Source organism: Ceratotherium simum, chromosome 4, assembly GCF_057802395.1.
Source record: "Ceratotherium simum simum isolate JZ-2026a chromosome 4, ASM5780239v1, whole genome shotgun sequence".
NCBI lineage: Eukaryota > Metazoa > Chordata > Mammalia > Perissodactyla > Rhinocerotidae > Ceratotherium > Ceratotherium simum.
Window position 1 is genome coordinate 92,770,642 of NC_141903.1, and position 22,914 is coordinate 92,793,555.

At 46.8% G+C, this 22,914-nt stretch overlaps 1 protein-coding gene across 1 annotated transcript in view; it reads right to left on the reverse strand.

The window, feature by feature from the left end:
* Nucleotides 1-17,970, reverse strand: part of MAP1B (microtubule associated protein 1B) — a 90,466-nt gene extending 72,496 nt beyond the window's left edge. The window contains exons 1-2 of the mRNA XM_004420468.3: nt 17,711-17,970; nt 9,337-9,438 (exon numbers count right to left, since the gene is read on the reverse strand). Of these exons, the coding sequence (XP_004420525.1) occupies nt 9,337-9,438; nt 17,711-17,894 (286 nt within the window). The 5' untranslated portion in view covers nt 17,895-17,970. The remainder of the gene's footprint in view (nt 1-9,336; nt 9,439-17,710) is intronic.
* Between the last annotated feature and the right edge of the window lie 4,944 nt (nt 17,971-22,914).

The window sequence follows — 22,914 nt, forward strand, 5'->3', positions numbered from 1 at the left end:
CTAAACTCTTTTGTTAATATTTTAAAACCTGGATTAAAAACCATTTTAAGCTAAACAGAGAATAGGACAAGTTCCCTTTGAAATTTCAGTGATGAGACAATTTAGTAAATATTCATGGTATCATGGAATATAAAAACTTGAAGGGAGTCAGAGATCATTTAGTCCATCCTTGCCCAAATTGTGTTCTAGAGAAATCCAGGTCCCTGGGAGAGAGTGGTGGGGGGTGTGACTAGTCAAATAGGTTAAGGAAATTTATAGTTATACAAAATTAAATAAGTTTATCTACATGCAGTTACACACTTTATGGCTCCTCAAAAAATAAGATCTAGGATGCTATAGTTTCCAGACTTATTTCACCATGGAATTCTTTCCCACTTACTATCACTGTTTTATAGAACTAATGGCTGGCACAACAAAGTTTCAGATACCCTGATGCAGTCTAATCCCTTTTTTTGCAGAAGATGAAGGCCTCAGAGCAATTTTTCAGGGGGCCACGTGGGCAACAAAGGTCTCAGGTGTGGCCCAGAGCTGCTGCATTAGGTCAGGCTTTCAGGACTCTGGGGAAGGAGGGTCCTGGGAAGCAACTCACAACACATGCCCCCTCCTGCTTCCCCTGTCTAGGGAACAGCTGACTCAGCGATTTCCAAAGTGTCCATTCTAGCCTCGGGGCAGTGAACCAATTACTCAGATTTATTTCCATAAACCTTTCACTTTCACAATCTCTCCCAAGTGGCTGCAGAGCCTGCCACTGGACAATTTCCAGCACTCAGCAATGAAGACCATCCTGAAGTCAAGACCTTACATTCAGCTCAGCAGTTCTGTCCTCACATGCTTTCAGAGGGGTGGATCCTTAAAATAGCAATTCAGTTTTTTCACAATTAAGGGACTTAACTTAAAATGTAGCTCCAAACTAGGGAATAATTAATTCAGTTTGGATTCAAAATCCCTTGGTCACAAAGAGAATCCAGTGTGTTCAATCTGTTGTATTTATGCCTCAATTTGTATAGATAATATGATTTTAGTGTATATTTTTTATGCATGTATATTTTTAAAATAGCCTGAACAAACAGAATTTATAGAAGGATCTGCCTGCAAAATTCTCATTTGACACATATTATACACTAACTTGTTCTGTTAGTTGTCTTTATTTCCATGCTCAATTGTAAACAACTCTCAGGCCAGGATTACTTACACCTCTTCTTATGGTAGGTAGAGCTAGGAACGGGAACCGTGTCTTGCTGCAGGAACTACGACATAAATATTTAATGCCAGATGGGCTGATAATAGGGCACCTTTTAAAAAGATATACCATATAATGTGAAAAGATTATCTCCTTTCCAATGGATGAGAATATGATCAGGTATCCATCCCCTGGCCATCTCTCTCTCTCTCTCTCATGCAAACACACAAACATTAAAAGAGAAAGAGTTCCAACAGGCAGTTTTCACACCTGTTTCATGGTCTTTCACACACATCAGATCTTCCAGGTGAGAGTTCAGAAGGCAGAGAACAACACTCACATGGCTGAGGAGCTCAGCACCAAGACAGTGCTGTTGGCCCGGGGTGCAGAATTTACTCCATCTTTAGTTTCATCGCTGTCAAGTTAACTTCCCCATGTGTGACATTTCCACGGACCAAAAGCAGCATCTACATGGATCAGTGTCCCTGGGGCCAGGTGCTCCCTCTGGGGGCAGCTGTTCCCTCCCCAGACTATCTAGGGGAGACTAAAACAAGGAAACTGAATTTGGTCCAAAATGCTCACCTGTGCCTTGTTTACTCATAGCCTCCAATGAAAACCTGTTTGATTAAGAAAGAAAGGATCGTAAAGGGCAGGGTCAGAGGACTTTCCAAACCAGGGTGGTCCTAAGATGTTCACACTTTATCCTAAACCCTTGGCAATTAACCCCACAAGGCAATTTTGTAGGCACTCTCAGTCTGAGTCTCTAGAATGAGGCACAGTGCAACCGAAGGGTGGAGCCACACCCAACAAACACCACCTTCCCAGGCTCCGAGGGCTCACTGCTCACTAGACCACTTCATTGTTAGACCCTATGTCGGCTCTCTTGTCGCATCTTCTGTAGGCAGTCATCTCACCAGTCCTGAGTGTAGGCAAGTCTTTAACACAGGTTGGAGTAGTTTATTAAAATAACATGATTTTTGTCTAGTGTGTACGTTAATTTCTCCGGTCCCTGTGGTCCATTGTTAACTGTCCCTCCCCAGGGGCCCTTTCTCACATTTCTCTAGGAGTAGGGAAATCTGACTTCACTCACAGTAGAAATTACCCTTAGGCGGAAAACAAAAGGCATGAGCCATGGAGTAGGATGCTGGGATGCCTGATGGTTGCCTGGGTACCATTTAATTAGTCTCGGGCTGCAGCTGGGGGCGTGCTGGTACCTGGGTAATCTTTGTCATTGTGACTCATCTGTGGTTGAACAATCAAAATGGTCTCCACTCTCCCTCCGTCCTCTTCAGGAATTTGAGTAAATCCGCCCCTTTCTCCCTCTATGTGTGTGTGCCTGTCTCTGTCTCTCTCACACAGTTTGTAAATTAAGAAAACACTCTTTGTCAGTGTTTTCTTTAAAGCTATGAATGACTTATTTTCCCAACTAAACTATAAACAGTGGGGAGACCTCATTCTTCCATATATTCCTTTACAATTCCTTGCTTATTAATAAATGCTCAAAAACAGTACTTGACTTTTTTAAAAGAAATCTATTAGTTTATGCGTTTATTCATCACCTGCCACCATTATTTCCAGCTGCTTCCATCCATGTTGAACAAAATGCCCCCGAGAGAAAACCCAAAAGCAGGCAGTAAAAAGCAAAGCGACTGTAGTTGCTTGGGAGTGTGCTTCATAAACAACAAAACAGAACAACAACTACTCCACCAGCAAAAACCACAGGCTCTCTCCGGTCTCTGGAAAGGAAGACCAAGAGCCGACCTTCAGCCGGAGATGCTGTCCTTGGCTGGCAACATCGGCAGCTGTTCTAGAATACACTTAGTTGGATTTAATGGCAGAGGTGACATTCCCCAAAATGGCTCCTGGGCCCAGGCAGCCAATTTTCTGCTACCTCCCTGCCTATGCGTCTATGTTGAGTGGCTCCACAGTGCCCATTAAGAACTGCTTGAGAGCCATTACAGTCCGCAGAGTAAAACATCCTTTTTACTCTAAAAAAAAAAGTGAGATGAATAGGTATTTCTAGGGTGGTCTGAATGAGCCACCATTAACAACCCTGAGGAAGGAAGGTGCAGGAACATGGCAGCGAAGCGCCATTTTATTCCTCTGCTGGCCACACCTGCACCAGAAAAAAATCACGTTGGCGTGTGAGGATCCACGGCTATAAAGAATCCCCAGATTTCAAAGCTGAGCAAAACGTAAACCTCACAGGAATCACGCCTTGTGCTGCATACACTACAGCACTCTGGTCCTTCTCCTTGGAAAGACTGGCCCCTTCACTGCTTCAAAGGAATTCGGGTGGGGGCGACCAGGCGGTTTGCTGCTCAGGCTGCGCCCGTGAATGGGAGCAGAGAGCGACAGGGCTGCTCATTACTGTGGATTGCTGCTGGCCGGGGAGGCTGAGGGCAGGGGCAAGTGGGAGAAAGGGGGGTGATTTGCATTAAAATGGAAGTCCCCTTCCCAGGCGGGCAGCATTGACCTCAATGGATGATGAACAGAGGTCTGGTTACTTCAACAAAAATGAGGCTCCCTATTTGTCATTTTCTTCTAATTCCAGGATTCCTCCTCTAACCTTAGATGATGATGACGTGAGAAAAGATGAGCCGGGTGGGCGTGTGGGTGGGGACCTGTACCTGTGCACTTGCACCCCAGAGAGAAAACACGAGGATAAAGTGCTCTCTGAAAGCGCAGCTTCCGAGGGTGAGGTCAGCCTCTTGCACGCAGCTGAACGTGTACTTGTGAGCTCTATTGTTTACAGGGTGGGAGTAGGGCTGCAACACATTCATTACCCACTGTCATAGGGAAGCTGGTGCATTCTAGGCACAGACAATTAAGCTATAATTCTGTGCAAGAACAGACTAAACAAGCAAGTCTAGACAGAGCAAGAAGATTAAAAATATTCTTAGACCTTTTCTAAGAGTAGTTTAGCATTTTCTTATCGTTCTACTGGCAAATATTGTAAAACCTTGCCTCATTAACATCAAAGGGAGTAGAGGATCCGCATGACTTAAATTCAAAGGGCTTGATTTTAATTCTGCATCAAAAACCAATCTCGAGGCCAGATATGTTTAGCAGTCACTCAGCACAAATCTCGCTCACAATGCTCAGCTGTGGCTTGTTTACCTTCTCGGGGAGAGGCACAGGTTCCTAAACAGAACTACCCCTATACACATTACGAAATCAATCCCGTCGCATGAAGATTTTCCTGAACGTCATCTAGGAGTTATAAAACTAGTGACAGAATGCAAACATGCCAAGGTCTTACTATTTATTCAGTTGACTAGGAAAATAAACCACCAGAAATCTCAGTTTCTGAAAACTGGCAAAGTCTAAAGTCACTTGTTGATTGGAGAGAGTAGAAGAGAGAACTGAGGGGTAGGATGGCGGGGCAGAAGTTACCATGGATGGATGATCACAGGAGAAAGCAGGCTAGCATCCTCGAGTGGGCACCGGCAGGAACACTGTGCAAATGGTCTGCCCTACGGTCCTGCCACGCCAGCACCTTCCTGTATTGCCTCCTGTTCGCTCTCACGTCCAAAGGACCTTCCTGAGCTCAGTCATGGAAATTTGCTGCCCCTCCACATAACCAGCAACCATATGCCTTCTGACAATGCTGAGACAATCCCTTCTTTGAGAAATATCTTTAATACAAACTAAAAAATTACTACAAAAATGAAGTCAGCCAATATCTAAAGCCACTATTTCCCATAGATAATAATAATGACCAAATATACAAGTCCAATAGATTTTCAACAAGGGAGACAATATTCATACTACCTTACGTTTATCGTTTTACCATGTGACAAGCACTGAGAATTAATTTAATGCTCATAAAAACTCTGAGGTAGAAGCGATTTTACAAACAACAGAACTAAGCCACAGAACAGTTAAGTAACTTGTCCAAGATCCTACAGCAAATAAATGTCAGAGCAAGGATCAAAACAGAGGTCGTCAGGCTCCAGAATCTGCCCTCTTAATCATTATGCTATGTTGCTGGTGTGGATTTGGGTTATCAAAAAACTTTAATTATTTTAACAGGCAGAAAGAAGTGGCAAAATGAAAACTGAAATTAATTTTCATTCTGGCATCCTCTGGCCTGGGAACAGTTTGTGTTTGTTGTTTTGAAAGGATGTCTGTCTACAGAGACCATCATGGGCCCTTCCTACAAGCCCGAGGAGAGACCCTTGTCCACGGTTACATGCAGATGGGTGTGGAGGTAGGTTAGGAAAGAAGCAAACAGGAATGGAGAACCAAACAGATTCCACATAGCACAGTAAGCCTGGCTCTGCTCTCGTACTCAGACTTGTAAAAATGACTCTTCAATAGGATTAAGGTACAAAAACATGCTCTAATATATAAATAAAAATTGTATGATAGGATTTGAATTCATCAATATAAGAAAACACAAGACTACTGGTCTGTTTTGAGGAGACTCAATTGTTGAACATTCCTGTGTGTGAAAGACTGGGGAGTGTTCTTAAAAGAACCTAGTCTTTTCCCTCCAGACAACTGGTCTCGCTTGAGCCCGGCTTACGTGTGGCCAGGAATGGTTTTACCCCAGGGCAAGTCAGCAGAGACCTGCCCAGTGCACAGCAGATGTGTGTGGAGGGATCTTGAGGGAAAGCAACGCTGAGGCAGGTTTGAGAGAGTAAGCTGGCCCTGGATGACTGAGCAATTTCACCAGTAAGAATTATGGCAAGAACCATTCTAAGAATTACAGTGTGCCAGAGCTGGACAGGGCTTAGTCACCCCAGGCCTCACATTCTGGGAACTGGGGGACCTACCAGCTCACTATTCACACTCCCTGACTGCCACCTTCTGCAGAGAAACCATCATATTCCAGGTTCCTGCTCAAAGGATATTTGCTCCAGATGACTAAACCTTTCTGAGTGCTCTGGAATGAGACCTGCAATCCTGAAGAAATAGGTAAACTGAATCTCTAAACCATATTTAGAGACTAGTACGAGGGCACAGCCCGGCTGTGCTGCCCGCACGACCTGTTGGCTGCACAGGGGGCTGTCGCCAGTCTTTCACAAGTGACCACCAATTCTTCAAGACGACAGAGGTATGACATGAACATAAAACAGATACGAGAGCAACCCAGCCCCTAATCTCCTCACGTCCAGGGAGACTACAGACGTTTTACTACAACTCTGCTTGCCTCAACGAAATAAGACCAAACAACCCCACCTGGATCTGATGCAGGCGCTGGGGTCTATGCTAGTCCTGAGTGACTGGCACCTGCCCCTCTCATAAGAAGAAGAGCACGTCATGTGGTGACACGTCTGGGTCCCTCACGGCTGGGTGCTCACCCACCCACCCCACTGCCTGGCTCATTGTAGGTGCCATTTAAATCTTTTTTAACTGACTGAATGAACGGCTTTATTTTTCAGAGGAGCCATCCTTCATCTTGTTCCTTGCCTCTAAGTTAACTTGGGATCTTGAAACTCTAAATGCAGAGGTTCAGCTGACTCCATTTCAGAGGCCTGAGGCACACGCTTTAGCCTCTACGGGATTCCAGTGAGTGGGGAAGGGACCACCAGACTTGGACCCACTTACAGACTTCAAATCTTCCTCTAAACCCTCTGGTTTGTTCAGCAGAAGCTACAGGCTTCCTGGAGCCCAGTCCAGCGATCACCCTCTGACCCCCACCCCCCAGTTTTGCATCCTTGTCCTCTGACGAACAAGGATGGATCTTCCCTCTAGAGCACACTGACTCCCTGAACTGAGTCTGACACGAGCATTCATAGTTGACGCAGCCTCGGTGGGGAAGCTTCATGCCACTCTGCACACGCCCCTCACACCCCTCACACCCCTTGCAGGGGCATCACTCCGGGCTCAGCCCCAGACGCACAGTTCACAGGGGAGCCGGCCCTGCACTGTGCTCACACAGGCCTGAGGGGCGGCCATCACAGCTGGCCTTCCCAGGATCGGCAAGAACGGGAGGGTCTCTGGACACAGAGCTGGCACAGCCTTGATGCAGCGGGGTGGGTGGCCAGTCCTCACCACAGGTGACGGCTGGAAAAGGAGGGGGTGGGCACAGGAGCCTAAAGCAGAGGTTGGGGGCCCTGGCCTTCCTCATCCACAGAGTAATACCAGGTCCTTTCTCCCCAAATGGTTACTTCCTCAGCAACTCTTACAACCTTTCATTTTGCAATACACAGCTGCCGTTCTACAAAGTCAGTCCAAGTGTGAACGAATGAACGGGAATGACAGGATTTGTTTACCAAAAACGCAGGAGTCTTGCAAGCAGTCACAGTGAGAAAGCCAGAACAACCTACAGACAACGGATGGAAACGTTTTACATTTGGAAACATACTTGGGTACTTCCCTTATTTTTCTTTCTGTAAGATGATTTTAAAAGATATGGAGAGGGGCCGGCCAGGTGGCGCAAGCAGTTAAGTGCGCGCGCTCCGCTGCGGTGGCCCAGGGTTCACCGGTTCAGATCCCAGGCGTGCACCGACACACGGCTTGGCAAGCCATGCTGTGGCAGCGTCCCATATAAAGTGGAGGAAGATGGGCACAGATGTTAGCCCAGGGCCAGTCTTCCTCAGCAAAAAAAAAAGGAGGATTGGCAGATGTTAGCACAGGGCTCATCTTCCTCACAACCCCCCCCCCCCAAAAAAAGATATGGAGATGTGCAAGACACAAAAACACAACACAATAACAACGAGAGAATCAACCACATACTGTACCTTTGCTTCAGCAGCTCAAGTGCCATCTGACAGCCTCTGGATCCTTCTCATTTCTCACTGCAAAGTCTCTTACGGGCTGCCTGTCCACGTCTCTTTGCAGCAAGTTTACCTTCTGGTGAACCAGTCCCTGCTAAGTTTTTCTTAGCGCGTTTACTCAATCCCATGCTTGAAAGCTACCGTTCATTTGATAACTGAAATGGATGGGATTTTATTCTAACATCAAACTCAAAGAGAAGAACAGGACAGTCTCGTGGGCATACGGCTGCAGCCACGTGTGACACTGGAAGGTGCTGACATTCTGTAAGTGGCTTCCAACTCAGTGTGTGCAAGGCTAACGGAACATGATGTAATCAGTCAAAAAAGGCTGAACCTGGGGTTCGCAGGTTCCGATCCCAGGCTCGCACTGACGCACCACTTGTCAAGCCATGCTGTGGCAGCGTCCCATATAAAGTAGAGGAAGATGGGTACAGATATTAGCCCAGGGCCAATCTTACTCAGCAAAAAGAGGAGGACTGGCATCAGATGTTAGCTCAGGGCTGATCTTCCTCACAAAAAAAAAAAAAAGGCTGAACCCCATTTCTGATTTTATATTAATGCCAAAAAAATTAACAATCATACGACAAAACCACGTAGGCAGAAAAGGGTTTTCCCTATTTTACATAAAATTTAAGTGATATTGAAATAAACGCAATACAGTGTCTGTGATAGACACCGGCAGAGCCCGTGAGAAATGCGCTCAGGTGTGGCGTCTCTATGGGTAGCAACCTGCTGGTAATCCTCGGACGTGACCACATGGGGGAAGTGGGTCACTGCTCACAGGAGAGGACAGGACGGGTGAGGTGACTGCACCCCCAGGCCTACGGCACAGATCAGAGAACATCCCCAGAGAGGCGCTGCTTAGCGGGAGCACCTTCACAAATGACAAACTTTTGTGTCCTTACCTTTAATTATTCTGCAGATTCTTTTTCATCTCTGAAAGAAAGGCTATTTTAACAGCAGTTTGGAATTTCGGACTCTTCACCCACACTAAGGAAGGTGGAAGATACCACACCGATGAATGACGGTGTCTATTTCCTTTGAAACGCAGACACTCCCTTTTCTTGGGAGGGAAGGGGCCAGTGGATTCTGGGGGTATCCATTTGTATTCATAACTTCAGTTAAGTAAAATTAATATTTAAATAGTTTGCAATCCTTAAGCTCAGAGTACTGTGAGACACAAAAAAAAAAACACCCCCGAACTTGAAAACCTCTCACTAAGAACCTACAAGGTAGGTGGCCCGCACAGTGACAACGTAGAGCTGACTCCTTAGAGTGTGGCTTCTTGCTCACCCAGTCGGTAACACCCAACACAAGGACTCCTGCAGCAATAAGAGGAAGCTTTTTGATGCCCAGGCCCAGCTTTGCAGCCACGGCCTGCTTCCTCGTCCCTCAACTCTGGTTGACTAACACGGAACCGAGCCTCACCTGGCACCTCAGGAGAGAACCTCGCCGAGTGTCGGGAGACAAAAAGTTTCAGTTCTTGATCCAAGTTGCACTCAATCAGGTTTGTGTCCCATGATCGGATTCCTAAGGAAGGACAGGAAGACAGATGACAGATTCTAGTTAGTTATTTCAGAGTGGTTTGGAAAACACCACTGTAACATTTCTCAGGCTTCCAGGGAGGGTGTGGAAAGCCCTTTTCTGAAGAGCCTGGTGACCAGCAGCGGATGCTGGCAAAATGGGAGGGCGGGGAGGTCTCCCCACCAGGCCGCAAGAGAGGGATAACGAGCAGTGTGCACTGAACTTCTGCCCTCACAAAATGTAAATGCAGCTTTTCTGGAAGAGTACAAGAAAATAGCTATTAGGAAAATGACAGACTTTACTTTAGGAAGGGAGTAGAAAGGACAGGAAGATAGTGAGTTCTGTAGCAGTTAAGAGGCCACGGGACAACCTCCAGCTTTCCCAGGGTCCACTTAGAGGAGGCAAGAAGATGTGGAAGGAGGGTGGGGAAGGCAGAGACAAGGGGCTGCATTCAGGTCCAGGCCTGTGTTTGAAATGATGCTGTCCAGATTCTGTGTGCACCAACGGTTTCTTTTCTTTACTCATCCTGTTTCTGACTTTGGTTTCTCAACCCCTGGTATCAACCCAAAATTTGTGTGATCTTTGATAAGAAGGCTGATGGGGTGGCGTAGCGGTTAAGTTTGCCCACTCTGCTTTGGCGGCCCGGGGTTCTTGAGTTTGGACCCTAGGCACTGACCTACTCACTGCTCATCAAGCCATGCTGAGGCGGCGTCCCACATACAGCAACTAGAAGGATGTGCAACTATGACATACAACTATCTACTGTGGCTTTGGGGAGATAAAAAGGAAAAAAGGAGGAAGATTGGCAACAGATGTTAGCTCAGGGCCAATCTTCCTCAAAAAAAAAAAAAAAAAGGCCAGATCTCAGTCTTACAGACTTGGCCTGTCTGTCCTTCCAGCATTTATTCTACCTGACTAGCTTGGCAGGCAGCTCTTTCATTCACAATTGTTAGTTGCATTGGATTTTCTCATCCAGAGGTAACAAAATGTGGCAACTTTTTATATTTTATAAAACTTCCATAGAGTTGGGGGCCATAAACCGTCTATTCCTGCAGAAGTTCTGTTCCCTCAACTGGAAGCTGGGGTGAGAGGACCACAAGGGCCAGGAGTGCTGATGCCCTCCCTCCCTCGTCTCCTCCTCCTCCTCCCTCTGCCCGGTCTCGCTTGCCCTCCCAAAGGGGTGGCTAAGGAAACCCCAGAGCGCATCAGAGAAAGGAGATCTGGGGCGCCAGCCAGGGAAAACTGGGGAGCCACAGGACTCTGGAGTGTTTGTTTTTTATGTGTTTTTATATTTTCCCACATAGACAGCTCATGGCAGAGCCAGTATGCAGTATCCAGATTGTACCCTTGCATGGAGCATCCTCAACCACCAGAACAAACCTCTGGAACAACAATCATTTACTGCAGACCTACTAGGGCCAGGGGCTTGAACCTCCAGGAATAACACAGCAGGTGAACTTTCTCTAAATAAACACCCGGGCATTTAATCATTTTTGCTGGTCATTAGTCGTGCATACAGACTTGGGAGTATAAATGGCAACACGTTATTTAAATACACCTCTCAATCTTCAATGCATATCTGCCTTTACCCTCATTTATATTCTGTTCACTCTACCTATCTTGCAAAGAATCAAGGCAGATTTATATATATCTATGTCTATATCTATCTATCTATACACACGCACACATTACAAAAAGATTCTGGAAACTCAGTGGACTACATATCCAAAATATCTTCAGATTATATAGCAAACATCTTTTCAACTACGAGAAATATTTTCAAATAGACATATGTCCACTAAATAGAGGTAGAAATTCCTCGTACAACCCATGGGAAGAATTCAGGTGTGGAAGAGTTCACATTCCTAAAGAGAGGCTAAATTATAAGGGAGGATTTTATGGGTCTCCCTGGAAACATTGACAGCCTCAGTTTGCATTTGTGCTAATGGAGTATTTAAATTTTAACAAGCAAGGCGTGTTGAGATTTTGTGGATCCTTTTAGTGCAGAGATGATTAATGGGTTCTTTTTGTTTCACAGAAAGCCTGACAGGTTGAGAGGTCTGAATTCATTAGAATATTTTACTTCGACGTATACACTATACGCTCGTCTAGTGTGAAAAATCCTCCAGCTCTCGTCTCAGCTGCTTAATTGCTGACTGTTGACAGGATTCTCTGTGTACCAGGTCTGAGCTCCACTTTGTCTTCTGGCTTGTCAAGTCAGGTCAATAAGTTAATAATGAGACACATGTATTTAAATTAAATTCATACAATTTTTCTGCCTTTGTTCTCAGTAATGTCCAAATTGCTACATCATTTGAGTGACTTCATCTAGGGTTATACGTAGACCAGCTATTACATTGTTGTTTGCCATTTTTCCCTTACTTGTCATGACCCATGCAATTAAATGTTTGCTTTATATTTCATAAACTCCTGGTTATATGATTTGCAATTTAGCCATGGAAAAAGTACAAAACAGTAGGAAAACCATTTGGTAATTTTTAAATTACACTAGTAAACAGCTGACAAAAATAGTATTTCTCATTTTTACACTCCCAATGAAACTAAAAATTTAGGTTTCTCTTTTCAAGGGAGAAATTTCCAGCCAAATTATGTCTTAACAATGCATAGTCACTACTACCACTTATAAAATAAAGATTACAATGAACTCTTTACTAGTTATTTTAGTTGGAAAGGAAAATTTTGGAACCAGGCCACTTTCTATACCAATTTTAGAAAGAAAATACTTTATAATTACTTTGCACCTTCTATTGGATGATCTCAGCAAAGGGAAATAGCGGTTCTCAGGGAAGGTTCGTAGTGCACTGAGTAGGTTATGTGTCTCCCCTTTGTGCCTAAGAGGAAGCTAACAGTGGACAGAAAAATATCTTCTTTGGCCCTTCCCACATTCTTCCCTCTCTGAATTCCTGACTGGAGGGGAGAGTGGGGTGTTAGTAAAGAGGTTCTGAAAGGCTTTCAGGAGCAGGCCATCCTGGTCTCTGATGGGGAGGAGAGAGTCCTGATAAATTCCTGGCCTTTTTTCTGACTATCGCCCCAATACACACCAGGTCAAGCCCTTCCTTGAGGCTTTGTTCTCTGTGCCCCTTACTGGCTTACCCAGGTCAGGGCAGAACAACTCCAAGTTGGAGATCAACCTCCACTTTTAAATTTCTGGGCCTGGAGGGCATGTATCACCCCTGGGAAGTTGGTGGAACTCTCCTGCCTAATCTAGGGCTGTCACCAGCCCTGGAAGCGTGTGCCCTCACTCTGTGGGCCAGTTCCCCAGCCACGGACAAGGGGGTAACCAAAGATCTTTCTATCTCAGTTCTCTGACCTCAGGGGTCGCAGTGCACAAAGGGGAAGCTGAAGTGACATGAAGATGGAAAAAGGAGAAAAGAAAAGGGGGGTGTCATCACAGGAGAAGCTGGGGTGAACAATGAGGAAGGGCCACGTGCCTCACTGTACACAGGCTCCATCTCTCCAAGCTCACTGACCATGCAAGCATTCTGCAGGACTGTTTAATAAAACCAACAATGGAAAAAGAAAAAAAAAAACCCCTCCCATTTAAAGGCTAAAATCTATATTTCTAAAAGAGACAACAGAGTGAAGAAAGCAGGACGAAATGACCTGCATTGCATGTTGAAATGGCATGTGGTTCTCTCTGACAGTTATCTGGGCCTCTGACAAGCTGATTTTCTCTGTTGCTCCCTCTGAGAAATAGGTTTTTGAATATTTTTTGCAAGTGCTTAAATGATTAAGCTATAATCATAAGATTCTACTTGTAAAACTATGCTAAAAAGTGATCTATGTCAGATTAAAATCATAAACTAAAGAAACAGAATTAAAACAAAGGAAATGATATGTTCAGAAAGGCTTTATTTCTCAGAGAAAAGATTTCCTATTTTTTCTCTTGACCCAACCTTCAATTTTCTTTTTTCCTTTTTTTTTTCAGGCCAACAACTTCATGTTCATAATATACATGCTGTGTGTCATGCAGACAATGCCTTCCATGTAGAGCTCATCATTTCAAAGCACTCATGATAAATAATTGAGGCCTTGGATAGCATCTCACATTAAAAACAAACAAAAGAAGTGATTTATAATAATTTACTTATTGGTCTAAAAGTTAGAACTTATTTTAAAAGTAGCCTTTAGAGAAGAGTAACAATGAATAATCAATTTAATGACCTCAAGTTTGGGGACTGGCTTGTGTTTCAGCATGGATCACAGAACCCTTAGTAGATAATACCAATTAAGCAGTGCAGGCAGAAATCCATCTGCCTTTTGACTTTGAAAAGTAAGAAGATGAATATAACAAATTTAACATTCTCCAACATTTCTTTTAACTCCCACCACGTCGTTGTCTTTTTCCTGTTAAAACAAAATGAAAACTAAACCTCAAATCTTTCCTGGGTTCTTAATTCTCTCAGCTATCTTAGGCTGAAGACATTCAATCAAGTGATATCTGAAAGTTACAACGTAATTAGGTAAACTTACATCTAAAAATCCTGGGCGGGAGATGTTGCACACATCTATTTTTTGTGTGTGTGTGTGAGGAGATCAGCCCTGTGCTAACATCCGCCAATCCTCCTCTTTTTTTGCCGAGGAAGACGGCCCTGGGCTAACATCCGTGCCCATCCTCCTCCACTTTATATGGGACGCCGCCACAGCATGGCTTGCCGAAGCAGTGCGTCCGTGCGCGCCCGGGATCCGAACCAGCGAACCGCGGGCCGCCACAGCGGAGCGCGCGCACCCAACCGCCTGCGCCACCGGGCCGGCCCCGCACACATCTGTCTTTTTATGAACAAATCTTGCTGAGTCCCAGTGTTAACTAGAGGAAAGTTACACTCTTTCACAGTAATTTAAAGCATCAAACCGACACTTAGTATTCCTTATGTTTCAGTTCCTTTAAAAAAAGAAAATGAAACAATGAAAATTCCACTCACAAGGCTCTAGAATCCAGTTTGCAAGGCTTGGATGTATGCAGTCTATGTCCTCAAACGAAGGGAGGAACGGGCGCCCTGCTAAAACAGGCTGACCTGTAAGTCCATGTTGGGGGCTAGCTAGGAAGGGAGCAAAGGAGGAGCCATGCAGTGGTAGCCGGCAGGAGGGACAATGGTTTGGCATGAAGTCCTGCATAACTAACTAAATACAGCCAGGCCAGTCCGACGAAAGACTATTGTGTTTAACTTGAGAAGAAATGACCAAACCCTACATTATGATTTTTGAATACAGTGGAGAAAACGAGTGACCATCTCTCTTCCTTGGTTTCAAGAAGCATTTACTATGCATCCACATCAGGAGGTTCTGGGCCTGTTGACTTACTGCATCACCGCCATCCTCCTACAGATATTTTCTAGGCTTCCCAAAGAGCCCTCAGTAATCAAATGGCAAAAATCCAAGTCACCAGGGTCTCCAAACCCTCAGAACCTCAGTTAAGACGGGAGGGAAAATAGGAAGCAAGAGTAACAGGCGATGAACTGTTTTCCCATCCTGGAGGCAGGGATCAGAGACGAGCCTCCTGGGGCATCTCCATCTCCCTTCACACAACGGGCCCACAGGCACCAGAAACAGCAGCAGTGGTACCAGAGTGACCTCTGGAGGAGGCCCAGCTGGGACCTGGGGCTGAGGCAGCAGCATGTCAGGCACAGGGAAGCAGCCAGCCTGCCCTGCTGCTAAATCATCTCAGACTGTCTGGAGAGATGCGGAGCGGCATTATCACTTGGCTCCGGGAGGCCCTGCAGCTCAGCTGCAGCGGAGACCCCAGGGCCCGGGAGGGCGATCTCCGAGGAAAGCAGCATCTGTCACTGTGCGAAAGGAAAGGCTCCGCTCGCTCACTCGGTTGATTCCTAACGGGATCAATACAGCCATTTTGGAGTTCCGTGCAAAAACCTGACTAAATTAGGGAATTAAAAGTTAGGCAGGCATGATGATTGAGAAGGAACATGAGCGGGCTTCTGGGATTCCAGTAATGTTTGTTTCCCCATCAGGGTCACACAGCTACGCCCGTTTTGTGAAAATTCACCGAGCTTCTCATTTATGATTTGTGCCTTTTCCTCTCTATATAATACCTCAATGACATTTTTTAAAATTAAAAAATAAATGTCAGGAAGACAAATCTGGACTTCATCACTAAGTGCTAGTGGTGTGAAAAAGAGCAGAGGCAGAGGGCAGCACAGCCGTACGCGGAGGCATCTATTCATCCTCAGACAGAAGCGGCTTGAATAAGGCCCAGGAGTGGACACTAAGAGCACGATGTGCAGTCACAGGGCCGGGAGAGAACTACGGTGGGGAGGTGACTCCTGCAGCCCCTTCCGCTCAGGCGCTGCCTACCCCTGGGCGACTACACAAAGACAAGCCCTGGAAAAGACACCCGAGCGGGGCGCTCTCCGCGGTGTCGGCCCGCCCTGCGCTGGCACTATGACGGGCCACGACGCTGCAGCGCTGGCACTCCTCTCGCTGACGGCGGTGTGACCTTGAGCCGCTCTCCCCATCCTTCCTGCCTCTCTGGGCCCCATCTTAAAAATGGGGGTGGCGGTCCCTCTCCTGGCACCGCATCGGGCAGTTATGAGAATGTATCGATAGAAAATCACCTCCTAATATATTATTATTCCCTGGCAACGGTGCTGACAAATAATATATTTTTAAAAATCCGAAGTCACGGATTCCTACAGCAGCCACACCCAAAGTTAGTAGTGTGACATTTTCCAAGGAGAAAATGTGCAAATAAACTCAATTAGGACGGATCAGATTACAGGCCTATACTTTGAAAACGAAGGATTATTGAAATGCTCAACTAAGGCATTTCTCTACTGAAATCTCTTATTCTTGAATTTTTCTCGAATAAAATAACACGACTGTTTTCTGCTCACATTTTTTTTAGCTGAAAGGGAAAATCAGTGCTTTAAAGTGAAACAAAAGAACCAGGTTTGCAACTCCCGTCCCCACCCTGTAGCCTTTTGTTCTAGGGACCAGCGGCCGTTTCCACATGCAGAAGCAGATGACAAGCGCTGATTTTTTCATCTAAAATAAGGTTTTTCTTCGGTCTTTTATACGGGGTGGGGGGCGGCGGGGAAGAAGGCAGCGGGCGCGCCTTTGTCCGCTCGGCCGCCGTAGGGACCGCAGTGCGGCGGCACCACGCCCACCGCCGGCCTGGCAGATGCGCCTCCGCGGCTCCGCGAGAGGAGCGCGCGCTGGGGGCGGGGGCGCCAGGTGGGAGGGCTTCTGGGGTGGGGAGGGCGAGGCAGAGATCCGAGCTGCCCGCCCAGGACCAAGAGCGCGAGAGAGCCGGCAGAGGCCCCGGCAGAGCGCACGCCCGGCCCAGGGGCCGCCGCAGTGCGGGGGCAGGTGCGGCGGGGGGCGGGAGGAGCACTGCGGCGCCGGGGGCTGGGGGGGGGGGCTCGGAGTGCGCGCCCGAGGCGGTGCCCGCCCGACCCCACGGCCCCGCCCCGGCTCCAGGAGAACCGCTATTCGGCCTCTGCAGAGCGCGCTCCTGGTGCGCGCACCCCGCCGGGCGCTGGCCCCACTGGCCGACCCCCCCAACCCCCACCCCATCACTCCCGAGGCTGAGACTTTTAAAAGAAAGCCCCACCCCGCAACTTGGGGACCCATTGTCCTTTCTGAAAGCCGTAACCAAGGTCCCAGGGGCGGCACAAGGCGGCGCCGTCTGGGAACCGAGCGCCAGCGGTTCTCCATCTCTCGTCCCGGGTGGGGGAGCGGGCGTGGCCCCAGGACTAGCCTCGTCATCCCGAGGAAAGAGCAAATGGCGAGTTTTTAAGCCAGAAAAGGCATTTCTCGGGGGCTGAGGGGGCTGTGGTGAGGATGATCCCCACACAGGCACTGGCACGTGGGGCTTCTGCTCTGCCGGCTTGGGCGGAGGGGTTCCCAGCATTTTGCGGGGGTGAGAGCGGGGCTGAAGGGAGTGATTGCATCAGGTCCCCCCTCCCTGTTGCCTCCTGCGGTTGCGGGTTTTCTGTGGCCTCTGCTTCTCTGACACCTGCATTTCATTTAGCGGGAGAGGCGGTGGCCGGCTCGGATCTGCAGACCCAGCTGGTGACAGATCCCTCAGGCTTGGGAGAGACTCTCCCACTGGATCTCAAATCTAGTCATTCGCATTATTCTCCCAAGTTAGCCTAGAAAGGAGTCCGGAGCGATGCGGAGGTGGCGAGCGAGGCGTGCACGGGGGTGCGGGGCGCGGCCGAGGAGGGTGTCCGTCGCGCCCTGGGTGGGGTCCCTTTTGCGCGTCTCCGCGGCGCGTCCCTGGGGGCGGAGGGCCTCTTACCGAGCTCGATGTTGCCGATGGCGCGTCGCAGGTGCTCCTCGGTCACGATCTCGCCGACGACCACCAGCAGGTAGAACTTGCTGTCGAGGAAGCGATGCGACAGGCTGGGCGAGGTGGTCGCCGCCGGGTTGGCCATGCCGCCGGACGGCTCAGGCTCGGTGGCTTCCACCACCACGGTCGCCATCGTGCCGGCCCCTCCGCCTGGGCGAAGTGTCCTGCTCCGGCCGCGCAGCTGCTCTCGTCTGCTCTGCGGCAGGAGAAAGGCTTATCTGGGAAGGTGCCGGCTCGGCTCCGCCCCTGCGCCCCCTCCTCCGGGCGCGGCTCCGCCTCCCCTCCGCCCTCTCCTGGAGCGCGCGGCGGAGAGGCGCGGGGAGTGAGAGAGGCGGGGCGGCGGCGCCGCTTCTACATGGAGACCAGCCAGGGAGCCGGGGAGGAGGAGGAGGAGGAGGGAAGGACCACCCGGCACATCCTCACGCGGTGGCTGCCGCCGCTTTCCAGCCGTTGGCCCAGGGCTGATGTCATCTGCAGCAAATCATCTCGCCCGCGGCCCGGAAGCCGGAGGGACGAGGTGTGCGGACAATGGGCAGGGCAGGGCCTCGAGTCCAGGGGCTGGGGACCCTAAGGGCCCTGCCGCAGCCGTGAAGAGGAAAACACTCCCAGCCTACACCCCCACACACCCCCTGCCCGCTCCGGACGCTCAGCCCGCTCGCGCAGCAGCACGAGGTGGGTTTCGCTGTTCAGAGTGGGGATGTTTACCTTACCCGAGGTGCACAGGCCTCTGCCTTGTGTCGTGTCTGAGCTAATGAAGCCAGCTTCTCAGGAGCTGTGACAACACAGCGGGCGTGGTGCTGAGGGTACCCCGCCCGGAAGACGGGACCTGTTTTGTCTTTGGCCTTGTGGATTTAGGAAGACATATTTACCAGTATTTGCCACCTTCACTTAAAAAATACGTCAACAATGCAAAACCTAAGCCTACTGTTATTCGGGATTTGGACCCTACTCTGCAAGGCCCAGTGGTGAAAAAGTACTGGCTTTGTGGTGTTCCTGGGAAATGAGAGGAATACAGACGCATTATCCTAGATACAGATTTCTTTTCTTAATAATGTGCTGAACAGATAGTATCAGGCATAACAAAGAATACAGAGAAGATGCTGTCTCTACCCAGCAGGATTGCAGTGACTATAATGTTCTTTTCAGTTCCTTGGGGAACACACAAACAAAATTATTTCATGTGACACTGATGTCTTTTAAAATGTATGTAGCCTTGGGAATTTTTATTGCCTTTGTCCATGTTTAGAAGAACTCATAAAAATGTTGTTTAAAGGCAGCTCATCTACAACCATGTCTCACAAACACACTGAAGATAGCTTCTGGGCCAGGAGACGGTGGTGGAGAAGGAATAAAATGTGTAAACTAGGTACTATCATAAAAGACTGTGGATTTGAGGCTTAGGAAAGGAATGGGTGGAAATTAGAGTAGTCAATATAGTTTTAATACTAGAATGCATATTAGTAAAAAAAAAATCACTGGATATGCTAAGATTTCCAGAATAACCCATTGTCTTAGCTGTTAACCCCCGTGACTTATTGGTGATGTACTCTTTGCTCTTAGCTCTTCCCTGAAACCCTGGCATGGGAGACATGGTGGGCAGCCAAAGGCTGTGGGCCTATACTACATGCCAGTCTGATCAGTGGGGAATAAGGACTTGGGGTCTGTGACAAGCTCCCTTTGAACTGTGTTCTCCAGTGAATAGTGACAAAGAGTTTCCAAGTGAGATGGTAACAGATCCTGTCTTGGTCAAGAGGAGGAATTCTATTGCTATTAGACAGGTGAGGCCAGCACCAAAGCCCATGGTTGGGGGAGGAGATACGGGGAGAGCACTGTTTTCCAAAGGTCAGCCCAGGGTCACCTAATGATTGTCTTTCATTTCTCTGCACCACCATTACTTTCATTTATGTAATAATTGTCTTTATCTCTATTTCTTTCACTTAAGTTTATTTTTAAATGAAATTCTTTATTGCTGTATAAATGGAAACACTAATATCACTTATAACTAGAAGATATCCCTAAGAATAAGCATAATGAAAATAAGATACTGTGATTAAATTCATCCTATGTACTGTGGTTATTTGCTCAAAACTCTGACCCTGAGGTGCACCCTCCCGAGGTTAAAATGGAGATTAGCAAGTGTGGGAGAGGGTTAAAGACACACTATCACCTAATTGAGTTATTCTCCCTGTCACAACAGAAGGTTGGATGAAAATAACAACAAAAGAGCTTTCTGGGGCCGGCCCCGTGGCTTAGCGGTTGGGTGCGTGTGCTCCGCTGCTGGCGGCCTGGGTTCGGACCCGGGCGCGCACCAACGCACCGCTTCTCCGGCCATGCTGAGGCCGTGTCCCACATACAGCAACTAGAAGGATGTGCAACTATGACATACAACTATCTACTGGGGCTTTGGGTGAAAAAAATAAATAAAATCTTGCAAAAGAGCTTTCTTACTCTGTGAATCAGTGAATGAAGTGCTATGACCGTGGACACCTAAGTCATTGCCCACACTTTGACAAACAGACGTAGTGGGAGAGCACAGACGAGAGATGCTGACTGCTGCGGTACAGCTTGGTAACTCTGGGCCGGGGGCTTATTCCTTTTGCTCTCCAGTCTCTTCATCTACATACTGGGAAGAATAATGTCTTTATAACTGAGTGTGTAACATGTGAGACCTGAGACAGTGATTGGAATATAGTAAGCACTCAAGGCATGGTGGGAAAACAAACCTGTTTAATTGCAGTTTCCTGAGTGATGGAGGAAAAGCATCCTGACAAAATGTGCAAGTGACATCAAGTTGGGCACAACTACCAACACCTCTGACACAAGAATAGAATATTAAGTGACACTAAAAACTTAGTCCCCCATCCCCATCTCAAGAAAAAAGACACAGTCCTAAGGAGGAGGAAGGGGAAAACTAACATATACAGTGCCTGTGTTACCCGCTGCCTCTTGCCATCACCTGCTTGTCCCAACAGCGTGCTCCAAACCCAAAGCATCTCTGCCATCCAAGGCTGATCCTCTCTCACTTGTCCTAGTTCAGTGAACAGTATCATCCTCTGTCCTGTGATGCAAGCCAGAACCTCACAGGCATCCTAGACTCTGCCCTGACCCTCCGCCCCACGTGCAAGTCAGCATGGAGCCTGACCAGTTTTAACTTCCAGTGTCTCTTCAGTCCATCCACTTCTCTCTGCTTTCACCACCTGAGTCCAGCTACCACCGTCGTGACGGGGAGTAGTGTACAGGTTAGAGACTGGGTTCTGAAGTCAGACGGGGCCTGGTTTTGCATCTCAGCACCATAATTTATTAGCTGTGTGCCTTGGGCAGGATGCTTAACCACTCTATGGCTTGGTCTCCCCATTTGTGCGGTGGGGATGAGGACCCACCTCACCGACAGGGAGACAGTTAAAATGTAAAGTGCTTAGAACAGCACCTCGTATGCAATAAGCACTCAATAGGAGTCAGTTGTTTTTGTGATTATTATTGTTATTTAACATTTTACTATAGAAAAGTAGAGAGGATAGTATAATGAACCTCCATGTACCCTTATCCCCAATTAAATGATTTTTACAGTTTGCTTGCTTAAATCAAGATCCAAATGAGGTCCAATATTTCAATTGATTGCTATGTCTTAAATCTCTTTTAATCTATGGCTTCCTACTCTATCTTTTTTTCCCCTTGCAGCTTTTTATTGAATAGTAGGAACATTTGTTCTTCAGAGTTTCACAAAGTCTGAATTTTGCTGATTCATCCCTGTTGTGTTATTTAGCATGTTCTTCCATCTCCTGAATTTCCTGTATATTGATAGATAGATCTAAAGGCTTGATCAGATGCAGGTTTGATATATTTTTGGAAGTATACTTCTTACGTGATATCGTGTTCTTCCATCAGGAGGCACATGAAGATCGGTTGACCTTGTTCAGAGATCTTAGCAGCCATTGATTGTCATTACCTACATCCATTGCTTTATTAAGGGCTGGAAAATGGTAATATTCTAATTTTATTATTCTTTCTTCATTTGACAGCTGGAAGACTTCTGTTAGGAGAAATACCACCCTGTCACTTGGTTAGCCTGCAGTACGGTTTATGCAGGAAAGAAAGGATACACACGTGATTCTTTCTCTTTATTTACTAATTTTCAAAATAATAAATTCATCCCACAACATCCTCCAAAGGTGAATAATAATTTTTTTGTATCATTAAGAATATAACTTGAACTCATTATTCATAGTGATATTTTAATTTTCCCATCTTTGGCAGTGATATGATAAGATGTTCCTGGCTCACTGTGTATATGTCTGACCTCAGAACCTGGAATTAGCCATTTCTCTAAGGAACCCTGTTTCCTTAGGTGGGAAATGGTATTTAGAGACCATAATCTGGATACAAGGGGGGACTTGTTGCTACTATCTTGGTCGTTGTTTCTAGATATTTTCAGTAGGCAGAAATAGAAAATAAATTTTTTTCAAGATGAAATACATAATGAGTTCATACTGATATTGCCAACTCAGGATCAGGACTATAGGGATTTTGCTTAACCCTCAATCTTACATCGTATTTCCTTTGTCTTACACCAAGAATTCCAGTTCTCAAAGCCACCAAGGGTGATAGAACAAGAAGAGCAGATAATTTCTCATTTTTTTAATCCAACGATGTATATGAATTATACTCACAGTAATCTCAGGTAAAAATACAGCACTTTTGCCAACAATATGATTACTAACAGCAATTTAAATGTTTTGTGCAGTTATTTGTGTTCTTCCAATGCACTACACTAGAGAACCAAAATTCCTAGTTGCCAGAGACACCAAAATGATCATGTTTTATTTTATCCACAATTCATACATGATACTCAGAACAGCAATAAAAATACTGCTGGTATCAATAGAATTAGTGAAAGCAGTTTAGGATTTTTTTTTTTTTTTTTTTTTTTTTTGCAATTTTCCTTATTATTAAATGTATCCCAAAGGGATGCAGGTTTTTTGTTGTTTTTTTTGTCTGTTTTTTTTTGTGAGGAAGATCAGCCCTGAGCTAACATCAGTGCTAATCCTCCTGTTTTTGCTGCGGAAGACCGGCTCTGAGCTAACATCCATTGCCAATCATCTTCCCCTCTTTTTTTTTCTCCTCCAAAGCCCCAGTAGATAGTTGTATGTCATAGT